The sequence below is a fragment of the Nyctibius grandis genome, chromosome 10 (assembly GCF_013368605.1).
Source record: "Nyctibius grandis isolate bNycGra1 chromosome 10, bNycGra1.pri, whole genome shotgun sequence".
In the NCBI taxonomy this organism is placed as follows: domain Eukaryota; kingdom Metazoa; phylum Chordata; class Aves; order Nyctibiiformes; family Nyctibiidae; genus Nyctibius; species Nyctibius grandis.
Window position 1 is genome coordinate 1,653,584 of NC_090667.1, and position 13,966 is coordinate 1,667,549.

Consider the following 13,966-nt stretch of genomic DNA (forward strand, 5'->3'; position numbering starts at 1 on the left):
GCGGAAGGTCACCTGAGCCATGACGAGCTCTCCATGTCATGACGAACCATGACTATTTGCTATGGTCGCCCTGTGAGGTCCTCGATACCATCCTGCCCCAGTCCCCCCCAGCGCCTGGGACCAGCCTGGGCAGCACAACTGGGGTTCCCATTGCGTTCCACACCGGCTCCGGCAGCAGGCTGGGTGCGAGCCGCCTTCCCAGCGTGTCCTGCCTTGCTCTCCCGTCCCTTGGCTCCCACCAGCACTAACGTGACAAGCCCAACAGCTTCTCTCAGCGTCTGCAGGAGCTTCCTTTTTGGCAGCCCCTTTGCACGAGGACGGGATGGAGTATTTCAAACAAAGCAGAGATTATGGATGTTCTTCCCGAGGCAGAGCAGGGGTGAAACACTGTGCTGCAACCTCCAGAGCGAGACATGTTTTCCTGGAGAGCTGCAGCATGTTCCCAGGGTCTCCCAGGTACCGTGGCCCTACCAGGTCCAGGGGGTGCCCTGTCCTTCCCCTTCCCACAGCTGGGAAGTTTGGCACCTTTTCCGATCAGACCAGGAAAGAGAAAACCCTCCGAGCTCAGAGCCAGGCAAGAGGCACAACCAGCCTTGCCCACAACAGGCTGGAGCTCCCTTGGGCTTAACTCCTGCTCCTCAGGTGGCCGGTTAGGCAAGGGGGTTCATTCAGACCTACTGCCTGCGGGTAGATGCTCTAAGGGCACATTAAAAAAAAAATATATATATTTAATACCCAACTCACCTTCTTTCTACTGATGTCAGTCCCAGCTGCATCGGTGGGAATTCCACAGTGTAAAATGAATGGACTCCCCGTTTGACTTCACATGGGTTAGCTGCTGGGATGGCAGGACCCCAGGGCACCCCAGGCTGGCACAGCCCCACTTCTGCCCCTGGCTGTGCCCTCGGGGGAAGGCTGTGCCCTGGCTGCTGGCTCCCCTGCTCCCACATGCACCGGGAGAGGAGTGAGGCTCTCCCCCCTTTGCAGGCTCTGCACCCTCGTTAGGCAAACTCGTCACAGCTGCCAGGTGCCTGCAGCTCACAGGACTTTCCTTGGCAAATAGTTAATGAAAGGTCTTGGTGGAGAGAAAAGTAAGGAGTGGGGAAAGTCCGGGGACACAAGACAAATTCTTGGAATTTCCTTTTTTCCCACCAAACCAAGCCCAGAACCTCATTTCGGTTTGGTTTGAAAATTCACTGTGCCATCAGTGAGGAGAAGTGAATTGATTTCACGTCCTAAGATAGGTCCTTCCAATTCCAGGAAACCACGAGCGGCCCATCCCAGGATATATTTGCTGTAGCCCGCGGATCAGAGCGCTCGCTAGTATTACCTCATGCCATCTGGGCAGAGTTTCAACATTTCTGACATTATTCATTCCCCTGCATGTGCTTCGACCAAACTTCCTTTTTGTAAGAGAGGCGTTTATAAGAAATGGAAACAGCTTGCAGCTCGCAGGGCTACCGACAGAGCAGCAGCTTGGGTTTTGTCGTTAGCTTTTGCAGGTTTTAAGGCTGATACTCCATCTCTGCTCCCTAAAATCTGCTCTGCGTTAACCCTTTTCAGCCCAGAGAGCCCGTAGGAAGGACATGCACTGCCGTGATGCTGTGACAGGTATTCATTAGTGTGGCATCCCCCAGGTGACAGCGAACGCTCCGCACCCATTTTGCACGCCCCAGTGAGCGGCTCCAAAAAGAAATCGTTGTTCCTGAGTTGGATGGGGAAAGGGGAGGAAGGCAAGCGGGGGAGAAAATGAGAAAGGATTTGCGTTAGAGCAGGTTTCTCTTGAAACTGGTAGAAAGGAGGAACAAACCCTGGCAGAGCGGGGTCTGGAAGGACTGTTGAGCGCTGGTGGGCACGGAAAGGTCACGGTGCAGCGATGGGAGGAAGCAGCCAGGGCCGCGAGGAAGCAGATAAGAGGCTCCCTCTCTCCATGCTCCCGCTCTTCCCCTCCACGAACCCCCGCTCCATCCTGCTGTTGTTCACTCCCCCCCACCCAAATACTGCCTGGGCATGCAGACCTCGGGCAATGCTCCCTCCTGGGGCTCGCTGCCAGCTGCCAGAGGCAGATTTCTGGGGCAGCCCCTGTCCCCATCTCCCCAATGCCAGAGCAGGGATTCCCCACCGCGGAGCTTCTCCGCTGGTTGGGCTCAGTCACAGCTCTGAAGGGGTCAGTCACAGGTCTTCGAAGAGGTTCCCTCAGTTGGGCTCAGTTGGCAGCTCATCTTGAGCTGCTTAACCAAGCATAGCAGTGAAGACCGGGAACAAAGAACCGTGTTAGAGGCAGTGTGCCCAATTCATAACCCTCCCTTCTCGTGGGCTGCGCCAGTAGCTCTGGAGCTGATGCCACCCAGTTTGTGCTTTTGAGCATTACTTGGAATACAGTTTCCCTAAGAGCATCTTATTTCAGGGCGCTACTGACTGAGGTGGAGAGGTGCCCATTGCAGAATAACAAATACCACTCCCTGGAGCATCAGTTGGGGATTTGATTTAGTATTAAATAAAAATATTTTTAAATATTTCGTCTGCATTACAAAAACAATCCCAGACTTGGGATCTCCCTGGATCAGGCGAATGTGATAAAATATGCAGTTTCTCTGTGTCTCAGTTTACCATTAAAACAAGAGAACTGGCAAATCACGGGGGAATGTGAAAAAGGGGGAACATTAATGGATGTTGAGAGCCAAAAGGCCAAGTGGGTGTCCGGGGTAGGACTGCAGTGAAATAAAACCAGAGCAGGACTGTAACTCTGCAGAGCATCAGAGATGTTGGTGTTGATGGAAATTCTTGCTGGGTGATACGCTGGGTGGAGCAGAAGGGTTTTATGGCCAACCATTTATTGACTCCTTGAGGTGTGTGGATTATTCCTTGTTCGTACCTTTATAGAAGTACATGTGAAGTTTAAGTGCATATTCTTGGTACATTAAGCAAGCTGCTGAAACGATTGTTAGTGTCGTGGTATGAATGAAAGGAAGGAGTCAGTGTTGTCAGGAGAAGGTTTTGTAACCGTAGTGTAAGGAGAGCCTGACACACACACCACCGGGCAGAGACAACTTGTTATTTCCTTGTTTCAGCTGAGAGATAACGAAGCAGCAAACAAACACACGGCATCCCAGCCGGGGCAGGGCGCGCTCCATGGAAACCTGCTGTGCGGATATGGGGCAGAACACAGGTATAAAGATCAGGAGAGTTCCACTGAGGAGGATCTGCGTGGGTTGAAACCTGAGGGAAGAAGTGGGGATTTAGGGCTGGGACTGTTAACCTTCCTCTGTGCATTTCTATTCTAGGTACATTTATTTGGTGCCTGGTGCCAACTCCTGACAAAGATACAGACTTAAAATAGCCAGTAAGGATCATAACAGTACTGAAGTCATACATCAACCAAGTCACTAGTCAAAATGTGGTCGCTTAAGGTATTTAAGATACATGTAGTGTATGTACACATTGGCCCGTCACACCAGGAAGCTCAAATTCATTTTTCTCAAAGCAGGCTGAGGGGGTAAAAACAAACCATGGGAGGTTGGAGCTTGAAAGGAACCACAGCACGATCTTTTGTTGTCAATATTTAGGTTGTATAAGAGGTGTTGTGACTATTTTTGTAGATGACATTTGCACTGGAACCTCAAATACCTGCTGTCATCTCTTTTTCAGGTGACTTTTATGTTACCTCTTACTACTGTAGATTTCTGGACATCTTATGCTGAGGAGTGAACCTCTGCCCTCTCACAGACTGTGGACCATAAATGTCCTAGTGCTGTCCCTACCTTGCCTGCGTACCACTCTCCTTCTTTGATTATTTGTTTAATTTACCTAATACGTTATATCCTTACCTACGGTGAAAGCTCTCTGGTGAACTGTGCCTCACCCAGCACAAAGACCCGACTGGAGGATACTACCGCAATATAAAGTGTCAAGCAGACAAAAAAAATCAGTTTAGAGAAAGCACAGGACACCTACGGGGTGTTTTTCTGCTCTGAAATCTGAGTTTGGGCTTTTTCTTTAATCTTTATGTTAAAAAAAGAAGAAAACTTGCCAGTGCAGGCAGGCAGTGTGTCCTGCTGTTTGTCTAGGTTGGCCCCACATCTTTCTACCTCTCTCCCAATACACCTTTCTGTTACATATGGCTTGAAGCCTGCTTTTAAAGTATTGAAAATGAAATAACTAAAAATGGATTGAAATAACTTCTGCTGGATTGAAGGTACCTTGAAGACATCGGATGCAAATCTAATCTCATTGCCATCCAGATCCAGTGGACTGGAGAGAAATCCTGCTGCTTTCAGTAGCCTTCTGTCAAGCCATCATTTCCCTTCCATGTGCTTCATCTGCAAGTGGTAGGAGAGGACAGAACACCAGCGGTCACACTTTCTGCCTCCTAACACAGTTATTTTGGGTTCGTGCACACACAGCCCAGGGGAAGGTGGGAGAAAAAAACATTCCCAAGTTTTGCAAACTGCCGGTGTTGCCCCACTCCTGCCTGTTGCCACCCGCACTGGGAAGGGATGACCAGCAATTCATGACTCCAGGCCCTCTGGTTCCTCAACACTCCGAGTTGACCGGGAGCAGCCCAAGCGCTGGCCGAGCTCCCACCCGACCCCAACTAGCCCCAGCTAGCCCCTGCAGGGCAGTCACTGCCCTGCCTGGCTCAGGAGGGTCGCTGTGGGCTGGCAGAAGGTCTGGGAGTCCACACGTCGGGGCTATAGCGCCGCCTCCGGCTGCCCGGGGTGTGCGGGAACAGCGGCTGCGCAGAGGGAGCACGGCCTGGGGCTGAGCCCCTCGGGGGGACGGGGGCTGGATCCCTCGTGGGGACAAGGGCCAGATCCCTCGGTGAGATGGGGGCTGGATCCCTCCGTGGGGACAGGGGCTGAATCCCTCCATGGGGACAGGGGCTGGATCCCTCGGTGAGATGGGGGCTGGATCCCTCCGTGGGGACAGGGGCTGGATCCCTCCGTGGGGACAGGAGCTGGATCCCTCGGTGAGATGGGGGCTGGATCCCTCCGTGGGGACAGGGGCCAGATCCCTTGGTGAGACGGGGGCTGGATCCCTCCGTGGGGACAGGGGCTGGATCCCTCCGTGGGACGCGGGCTGCATCCCTGAGGGGTTATGGGCGCTGGATCCCTCGGTGGGACAGGGGGTGGATCCCTCCATGGGACGCGGGCTGGATCCCTGAGGGGTATGAGTGCTGGATCCCCCGGTGGGACGGGATCCCTGGGGGGTACGGGCGCTGGATCCCTCGGTGGGATGGGATCCCTGGGGGTACGGGCGCCGGATCCCTCCATGGGGACGGGGCTGGATCCCTCGGTGGGGGCTGGATCCCCGGGCGGGGGGGCACGGGGCCGGGCCGGGGTCCGAGCCCCGGGAGCGGACAGGCCCGGCGGGCCCCCGACCCCCGCAGGGCCGCGGCGGGCGGGGAGCGGCGCGGGGCGGGGCGGCGGCGCGCGGGGGGGGGGGGGGCGGTGCTCCCCCCGCGCCGCTGGTGCTACAACAGCGTGATTTCCCCGAAGTGATGCTGGCGGCGGCGGCCAATGGGAGGCGCGGCCGCCCCCTGCGGCGGCGCTGATTGGCCGGGGCGCAGCCGGGCCCGGGGCGGCGGGGAATCCCGGGCGCCGCCGCGTTATACCCGAGGGCGCGCCCCGCGGGCGGCAGAGGCGGGTCGGCGGGCAGCGGGCACGGACGGCTGCGATCCGCTCGGCTTAGCTCGGGTCACCGCTGCACAGCACGGCACGGCACTGCACGGCTCGGCTCGGCTCGGCACACCGAGGTGGGTCGCGGTGCGTCCCGTCCCCATCGCTCGCCCCCAGCTTTGCACGGCACCGGGGCTGCGGATGAAGGCATCCCGCAGGCTCCGTGGGAGCGGCGGCACGGCACGGCTCGGCTGAGCTTGGCTTGGCCTCGCCAAGAGGGGGCAGCGCCGGGTTTCCCCGTGCGGAAGCAGTTTGGGGGCGCGGGGCTCATCGCGGCGGCAGCCGTCGGGTGGGCACCGGGCATCCCTGCGGCGGGCAGCGATCGCGGCCCCTTACCCAACCCACCGGAGGGAACGGGACGGGACGGGGTGGGACGTCCCCCCGCACCCGCGGGAACGGACATGTCCGGGCGCGGCTGCCGCTCTGCGGGCTCCGCCGGAGGTTCCGCTCCGCCGTTGAGCGAGTGCCAGCGCCGAGCCCCGGGGCCGGACCCCGCGGGGGGCAGCCCTGGGAGGCAGCAGGGTGGTGTGTGGGAACCCCTGGGCCGCCTGTCTTGAAAAAAAACCCGCAAACAGGAAATTATTTCTGCAGAAGAAGGGCCGGGAGGGCCGCGCCGCCCCGCTCCGGCGGCCGGTCCTGCGCCGCCGGGCGCCGTTCTGCCGGGGCTGGTGGCGATGCTGCCTGGGGATCCCCCCTGCAGCACGGTGGGCTCCCCCCCCGCGCAATTTAATTAATAATAAACTTTGAAGAAGGCGACTGTGCAGTTAGTGCCTTCTGTGTCCCCCACCGGTCCGCGCGGGGAGACCCGCACCCGCTCCCGGTGCTGGCGGTGGGCTCCCCCCCGCCCCTTCTAGGGTTCAAACCTTCCGCCGTGGTTTTGGTGCTCAGCAGGCAGAGCAGCAAGCACTGCCCTCCAGAAAGCAGGTGGAAGACACTAGGAAAGAGTTAAGGTGCTGGAAAAGTAGTTTTGCATCCACAGTGTCGGTGGAATTGCTCGCAGGACGGAGGGGACGGGAGGGGTGACTCTGCAGAATGGTTAAAACAGTGATGAGTTTCTTGCTGACCTGTTGTTTTGCTCCTAGACAACATGCCGGTGTCAAGAATGCGCATGAGGCCCTGGCTGGAAATGCAGATTAATTCCAATCAAATACCAGGACTGATATGGATTAACAAGGTGAGGGTGGTTCGTTACTATTATTATCATTATTACTTCTGTATCATTAACGATCTTTGTTCTTGGCTGACACTAAACATAAGTCAAGATCATAAAGGAAAGGAGAATATGGAGAAAACTTGCAAGCATTATATTTAAAAAAAACCTTTTGTTTTCAGAAAAGGTAGCTCTGGTTGGGACAGAATGGAGTAGTTCCATTTTTTCCCTGGGAAAATTCCCAGGAGGCAAATGATAAATTAAAATAAAAGCAGCCTGAACGTGATGGAGAACCAAGAGAACTCCAAGATCTCTTTTAACTCCTCCTGCCCACTTGAGCCATGTCACCTCCTGTCCCAGTTCAGTACCTCCTGTTCCACTCCCAGTTTTAAGATTTGGCCTGAAAGAAGCTCTGGATTTGTCTCACTTTGATCAGGAAGGCACATCCCTGTACCTGTAGCACAGGGTGAGATCACTGGGCTTATTGAACCAGGTCTCTTTCTCTGAAGTTTCCACATCCATCCCGAGGTGATATTTAAGCTGGGACATGTTTTTCTTCAGATTCCTGCAGGATCTTATGGACAACTTTAAAAAGGGATCTCTACCAAAGTGTACCTAGAAAATATGCTGTAGTTTATGACATACTAATAGATTAGATGCAATGTATTTAGATGATTCTGGGATAAAATTGACAATATTGCTTGCTTCTACTGTACCTTACCACATGTGGCTCTCCCAGTTTCAGAACTCATAAAAAACCCTTGTGTGCATTGAACAAAATAGATGGAACAACGGATGCTTCGTTAAGATACAGAGCAGAGGGTTTATGAAGTTTCTGAGCTGCTACTGAGAATTCTTTGATTAAATCCATCGTTCCAAACTGGCACGTGATGCTTTTTTAATTCAGATTTCTATTGGTTTGACTACAGGATAAGATGATGTTTCAAATTCCGTGGAAACACGCAGCTAAGCATGGCTGGGACATGGAGAAAGACGCCTGCCTCTTCCGGAGCTGGGCCATTCACACAGGTACGTGCTGGCTTTAAACCCCCATCGGTCGCAGGAATATCTGCCCTGGCTTCGGCTGGGGCAGAGTTAATTTTCTCCCTAGTAGCTGGTATAGCTCTGTGCTTCGGATTTGGGATGAGAATAATGTTGGTAACGCAGAGATGGTGGTGAGCAATTGCATTGTGCATCACCTGTTTTGTGTAATTTATTATTATTATTTTCCCTTTCTTTTCTGTCCTATTAAACTCTCATTATCTCAACTCACAAATTTTACCTTCTTCCCCCTCAATTCTCTTCCCCCTCCCACTGAGGGGGAGTGAGCAAATGGTTGGGTGGTGTTCAGCTGCCTGCAGGGTTAAACCACAACAGTAGCTCAAACAAGGCATTTTTTTTGTCTTGACTTACACCTCAGGTAGTTACATTAACTTCTGGCATATATGTCAGAGAAAATAGAAAAATAACTTCTTTGTTTTTGATGGGAAGAACTGGCACTAAAAGTCTAAACATTTATCTCGTCTCTTATTTATAGGAAGATATAAAGTAGGGGAGAAAGACCCTGACCCAAAAACCTGGAAGGCGAATTTCCGCTGTGCTATGAACTCGCTGCCTGACATCGAAGAAGTGAAGGATAAAAGCATCAACAAAGGCTCCAGCGCCGTCAGGGTTTACAGGATGCTGCCGCCCTTGACAAAGGATCAGAAGAAAGGTAAGCCCTTGGCCATCCAGCTGGCCTTGTGGCTCCTGCTCCCACGCTTAAACCCCGCTTAGATTCCCTGCTCCGCGTAGGCAGACTTGCTGATCAGGGCTCAAAGCTGCAAGAGCTCACGCCATGCAGCCCTTTCTCACATTTGTCTTATTTTTATTTACCAGAAAGGAAGTCAAAGTCTTCAAGAGAGGGAAGAAACAGGAGCAAGAGAAAGGTATGTGTCTGTAGAGGCAGCTGAAGAAGCTAGAGGTTTTGGTGGTTTTCACGCTTAATTTTTTTTTCATGTGGGAACTTGCGCCTTCTTAGACAAGTCTTTCCATGCGTTGCCCTTATTTTTGTAGTCGTATGAAGACGTGAGGACGGAGGAGTCAGCAGAAAGGCTAACCAACACTCCTCTGCCAGATGACCACAGCGGCTACACCGTTCACGACTACACGGGGCAGGAAGTGGAGGTTGAGAGCACGTCCATCACCTTAGGTGAGCCTCCGTTTTTATTGCTCTGAGCAGAGTGGAAGGCGCCGTTCGTGCTAAACCCACGGTCTCTGCGCCAAAAGACAAAGATGACTCTTGGGGCTGGGCCCGGCTGCGCCGTCAGACGGGCAGGGAGGAAATGGAGGTGGTTGTGTCTCTCCCGTGAGTGCCAACTCCTCCCCGTGCATCCCGCAGACCTCTCCCTGTGCGAGGTGAGCAGCTCCCTGACCGACTGGAGGCCGCCGATGGAAATCACCATGGCCGACAGCACCAACGACCTCTACCAGCTCCAAGTGTCTCCCCTGGCTTCGTCCTCGGAAGGTGGGTGGTTCTTTTTTCCTACGCTGGGTCTTTCATCGCTCTGCTGGAGGAAGGTTGGAGGCAAGGCAGCGGGATGAAGGAGTGCCTGGGGGATCTGGAGAAACAAGAGTTGTCTTGTAGGAAAAAAACCCAACCTCCACCTGATGGACTTGGGTTACTGGAGCTACCAAACTGGCCACGTTACAGATGGGCATGTGCCACGCGCAGTAGTTGCTCATGGGTGAAAGGCTCCAAGTGCCATTTACTTTGCACGTGAGGACAAAGGGGCTGGCGTCGTCTTGCAGGCCCGATGCGATGGCATGGACAGGTCAGCCCGTCAAGAGGAGGAGAGATTTCTGAGCTGGGAGGGTGGGACTTGGGGGTTCCCAAGGCAGCTGGAAGGAGGCGATGCCAGAAGCAGGACTGAGTTAGGTACAATAGTGACAGTGGAGATAATCGTGCTTTCCAATGGGAAAAAAAAATTAACATGGATATATCAGAGTGATTCTTACAGAATCACAGAATCAACCAGGTTGGAAGAGACCTCTGGGCTCATCGAGTCCAACCATTGCCCTGACACCACCATGGCAACTAGACCAGGGCACTAAGTGCCATGTCCAGTCTTTTCTTAAACCCCTCCAGAGATGGTGACTCCACCACCTCCCTGGGCAGCCCCTTCCAATGGCTAATGACCCTTGCTGAGAAGAAATGCTTCCTCATGTCCAACCTGACCCTCCCCTGGCGAAGCTTGAGGCAAAGCTTGCACCTGGGGTGCAAACCATCTTCTCCCTGCATACCAAGGGGGCTCTGCTTTGGTGAGCCCTGGGGAGGCGTCGGAGCTGGCTGGAGCCAGGCACCCCAACACACGGTTGTGGAAGAGCATCCGAGATGTGGGGAGTTTGGGGCACGGAGCTGCTGATGGGCCTCCCTGCCTCAAACCCATGAGCCCTTCCTCAGTGTCATCCCTCAGGGGGGGGAAGAGTAAGAGATAGTGGTGTTGTGTGAGAAGAGAATATGAAGTGGGTTGTGTGGCAAAGAAGCAGAAGTGAGCGCTAACATGCAAAAAGTTGACATCTCTCTCTGTTTTCTTCTCTTTTTTTATGTGCTTCCAAAACAGTCACGGATGAAGATGAAGAGGAAATGAATTCGGAGATTTTTAAGGTAAAACCAGCCCTTCTGGTCAGAATAAAATTGGCCAAAGTTGCTGTTTGCACCAAGAGAGGAAGGGAAGCAGCTATGTGACCCACTCCTATACAAGCTGAACATACACTTAGCAATCCAGGACCCTTATTTAACGAGGAAGCCTGAAACAGCAAATACAAAAAGGCGGCTACTTCACTAACATGAGCTGGAGAGGACACGGCTGGGGAAATACTTACTCTTCCTGTGAAAGTCAGAGGAAGCTATGAGCACTGCTACAAGTGGAGGTTGCTGTATTAGAGTCTGCAAAGCTTCTCTAGACTTTTTTAATTTTGCCCTTCCCTCCACCTCTGACATGCGTGGCACTTAATCAGTGTTTCCAGACGTGCCACGCTCATCCCACTGATAAGGTGGGGGTTTCATCACCAAAGGTGCTCTGGCCCTCCCTGTTCTGCATTAACTTTCTTTTTTTAACTGGGAGTAAACTGAGTGTTATATAATTTAGCATGAGAAGATATAATTTGATCTTTTTTGCTTACCTGCCTTCTAATTAAGAGAAAGGAAGAAAATACTGTGCCCACAGAAAGAAGGAGCAGTTTTTACCGTCTCCTTATTCTCTTACAGCTGCTTGAACCAGCCCAAGACTGGCACACCACCAGCGTCGGGGGCAAAGGCTACCTCACCAACGAGCCGGGCACGCAGACCATGTGCAGCACTTACAGCTACAAGGAGCAGGATGGGGAGATCGACACGACTTCAGGTACAGGCTCCTCGGTTATCAGCGACGGGCAAGGCCACAGGGTGCTGCAGATGTAAGGAATCGGTGAAATAAAAAGGAAAAGGAGAAAAATGCCACCAGTAAGACTATACTACTGATTTATCCTAAGGTTATACACATGTAAGCTGTGCCAGCCTTCAGGATCTCCTTGCAGTGTAGCTGAAGGATTTCCACTAGCAATAGCTGAAATGGGACAGTTAATAGAGAGCGTTTAGAGTATTTTAGCAAAATATTAGTCTAAGGTATTTACTAATTATATTTTTATATATATACACACATGTATGTATATACACTATTTTGCCCTTGCTGCATGTGATTCAGTGCTCATTCTCAGTTTGTTGTGTCTAGGAGAGATGGAGTTCAAGTTCTTCGACCAGAAGAGCAGCCTAGACTTCTCCTGGCTGGACACAGTGAGACCTACCATGCAAGTCATTCCCTGTGGCTTGTAAACCCCCGGCTTCCTCCAACCATGAACTGCTCTTGGGTGGGAACTTGGACAAGCCTGAAGAGAATGGAAGAAAGAGTTTGTTACTGACTGAGCGAAGAAAGTAGCTTTTATATTCCGTTTAACTTTTAGGCTGGAAAAGGATAGAAGGAAAAACTCCATTATAAATTAAAAAAAAAAAAGGAATTTCATCTCCTTAGCAGGACTCCCGGCACGGAAGATGCTCAGCTGCAGTACCCACCTCGGCGTCGATTCGGAGGTGAAGCTTTTGCTGGAAGGTTGCTGCTGTGTGGTGGGGGTCTGACCCGGTGGGGGTCTGACCCGGTGGGGGTCTGACCCGGTGGGGGTCTGCAGAACGGCAGCATATGCCGGAGGCCTGGGAGGAGGTTACCGTCCTCCCCCCGCGAGATGTGATGAGCACTTTACCCGTGGAGTGCTTAGGAGAGACCCTGCGAATGAGTCTCCTTCTTACCTATTAGTTTTGGTTGCTGCTTACATGTGCAACACTGGTGACATTGAACTTAACAACTGTCATTACACTTAGTCAGCAAAATTGCACTAATTGGCCCTCTCTTCTTTGATTTACTCCATCACATTAATTCATCTTTCAGATCTTTCAGCTGTGTAAATAGTTTAGACCAATAAAATGTGAAAATTCAGTTTAGGCTTCGCTTCCACCTAGCACAGTTACCCCGGCCCGCTCAGACGATGCTCTCTGCTCGCAGGCATGCTGTATCCATTTACACATCGTAGTTGAAGAGCTGCTGCATGACACAATTTTTGCACTGGTAGGGACAGAGCTCTTTATTTATGCCATGCCTTTCTGAGATCTCTTCTAGCACGCTCCCAGGCTACCTACAGTACCGTAGGTACTACCTACACCCTGGGCCAGTGGGTGCGGGATGGCCGAGGGTCTGGTTTGAGCGTAGTGCCCAGGGATCGAATCACTAAGCTCTAATAGTCTATTGTCTTGTACATTTTATTTTTGTATATAAAGTGCTGTATATTTGTTTTAATAAAAATGTTTTATATATGACATGTTTACTTTTTCTCATGGGAGAGCTCCAAGAATGCATTCCAGATTCCTTGAAAATACCCAAACAACTGCGCTGTTGACAAGAGACTGTTGGAGGGGTTTTTTCATGAGTCATGAAAGCACAGGGAAGTTAGCACAGTTTGCTCCTGTTTTCTATCCCCCCTTTTCCCAGAGCAGCTGATGGGTGGAATCCTGCTAACCTAGACCTAACCCAGAGCGGGGTTACAGGCTGTGCTGTTAACCCCCCTATGCACCAAGTCCCTGCTCTGGGCGTCCCCATCAGCAGCACCATCAGCCTCTGTGAGGAGAAGGTCAGCAGTGAAGACCTGGCTGAATAACTCTGGTTTGCCTAAAGAGAAAGCACGTGCACGTTAACAAGGCGAGGGGAAAGCAAGCTGGTTTTCCCCTGTGTTTTGTTCCTTTGCCGTCCTTCCAGGCTGGAAGGGTCTGACCTGTTACTGCCTTGTCTGGGGTGGGAGACAAGCGTGGCTGATGCAACGTGTCTCCAGCTGCATCCGACGCTGCCTGGAAAACCCCTGAGCCGAACAAAGCTCTGCCGTGGGGGCCTTGGGGGAGCAACCTCATCCCCCGAGCAAGAGTGAGGGCGGGGAGAGCATCAGCCTGCGGGAGAGGAAGACCCAACCCAAAGGGCTGGAACAAAGCGGACGTTTCCTACTGCCTTTGGCACAGGCTCAGCTGCGACTGGAGCTGCAGAGGCGCAGGGACAGATGTGGGGTTTGCCGGGGGAAGAGGGAACAAGTAAGTGCTGTAGGAAGCAGGTGGTGGGTCTCAAACCCAGCACAGCTGAAGAGTTTGGGTACGGCACAGCGAGGTGGACGGGTGGCCCGGGGAGGGGGAGGCTAGGCAGGGTTACTGCTGTGCCTCTTAGTCATTAACTGGCCCTATTTGGGGCAGCCCCCTTCCAGGCAGCACTGGGCAGAGAGCAGCCTCCTACAGCCTCCTCCTGGCTCTGTGTGGTGGCAGCTCTCCTTGCTGTCCCCCCCAGCCATCACACTCCCTGGCAGGGTATCTGCCCCAAGGGGTCACCTCCCAGGAAGGGATCCATCCCCCGGGTACCAGGGCTGAGCCCACGGCTGCCTCAGATCATCCCCACCCAAAATCCCACACAACTGCCCAACGCAGGTCTAGAGCAGGACAGTTTTGTGCACAAGCAAAGAAAATCACCCACCAGGTCAGCGTTGTGCCCTGGGCAGCTGCAGCAGCAGGAAGAGCGTGGGGCTGCTGGATCCAGAG

At 53.0% G+C, this 13,966-nt stretch overlaps 1 protein-coding gene and 1 long non-coding RNA gene across 2 annotated transcripts; one reads left to right on the plus strand and one right to left on the minus strand.

The window, feature by feature from the left end:
• The first annotated feature begins 5,605 nt into the window (after positions 1–5,605).
• IRF1 (interferon regulatory factor 1) lies at positions 5,606–12,698 on the plus strand. Its single transcript, XM_068409454.1, has 10 exons — positions 5,606–5,755; positions 6,761–6,852; positions 7,758–7,857; positions 8,366–8,542; positions 8,707–8,756; positions 8,884–9,019; positions 9,209–9,334; positions 10,431–10,474; positions 11,078–11,213; positions 11,580–12,698. The coding sequence occupies exons 2-10, from the start codon at positions 6,766–6,768 to the stop codon at positions 11,678–11,680; spliced, it is 957 nt and encodes a 318-aa protein (XP_068265555.1). The 5' UTR covers positions 5,606–5,755; positions 6,761–6,765; the 3' UTR covers positions 11,681–12,698.
• Positions 8,287–12,234, minus strand: LOC137668148 (uncharacterized). Its single transcript, XR_011048882.1, has 3 exons — positions 11,653–12,234; positions 11,174–11,257; positions 8,287–9,428 (listed from the first exon to the last, which is right to left on the minus strand). It is a non-coding gene; the product is annotated as an uncharacterized lncRNA (long non-coding RNA).
• Positions 12,699–13,966: the final 1,268 nt, after the last annotated feature.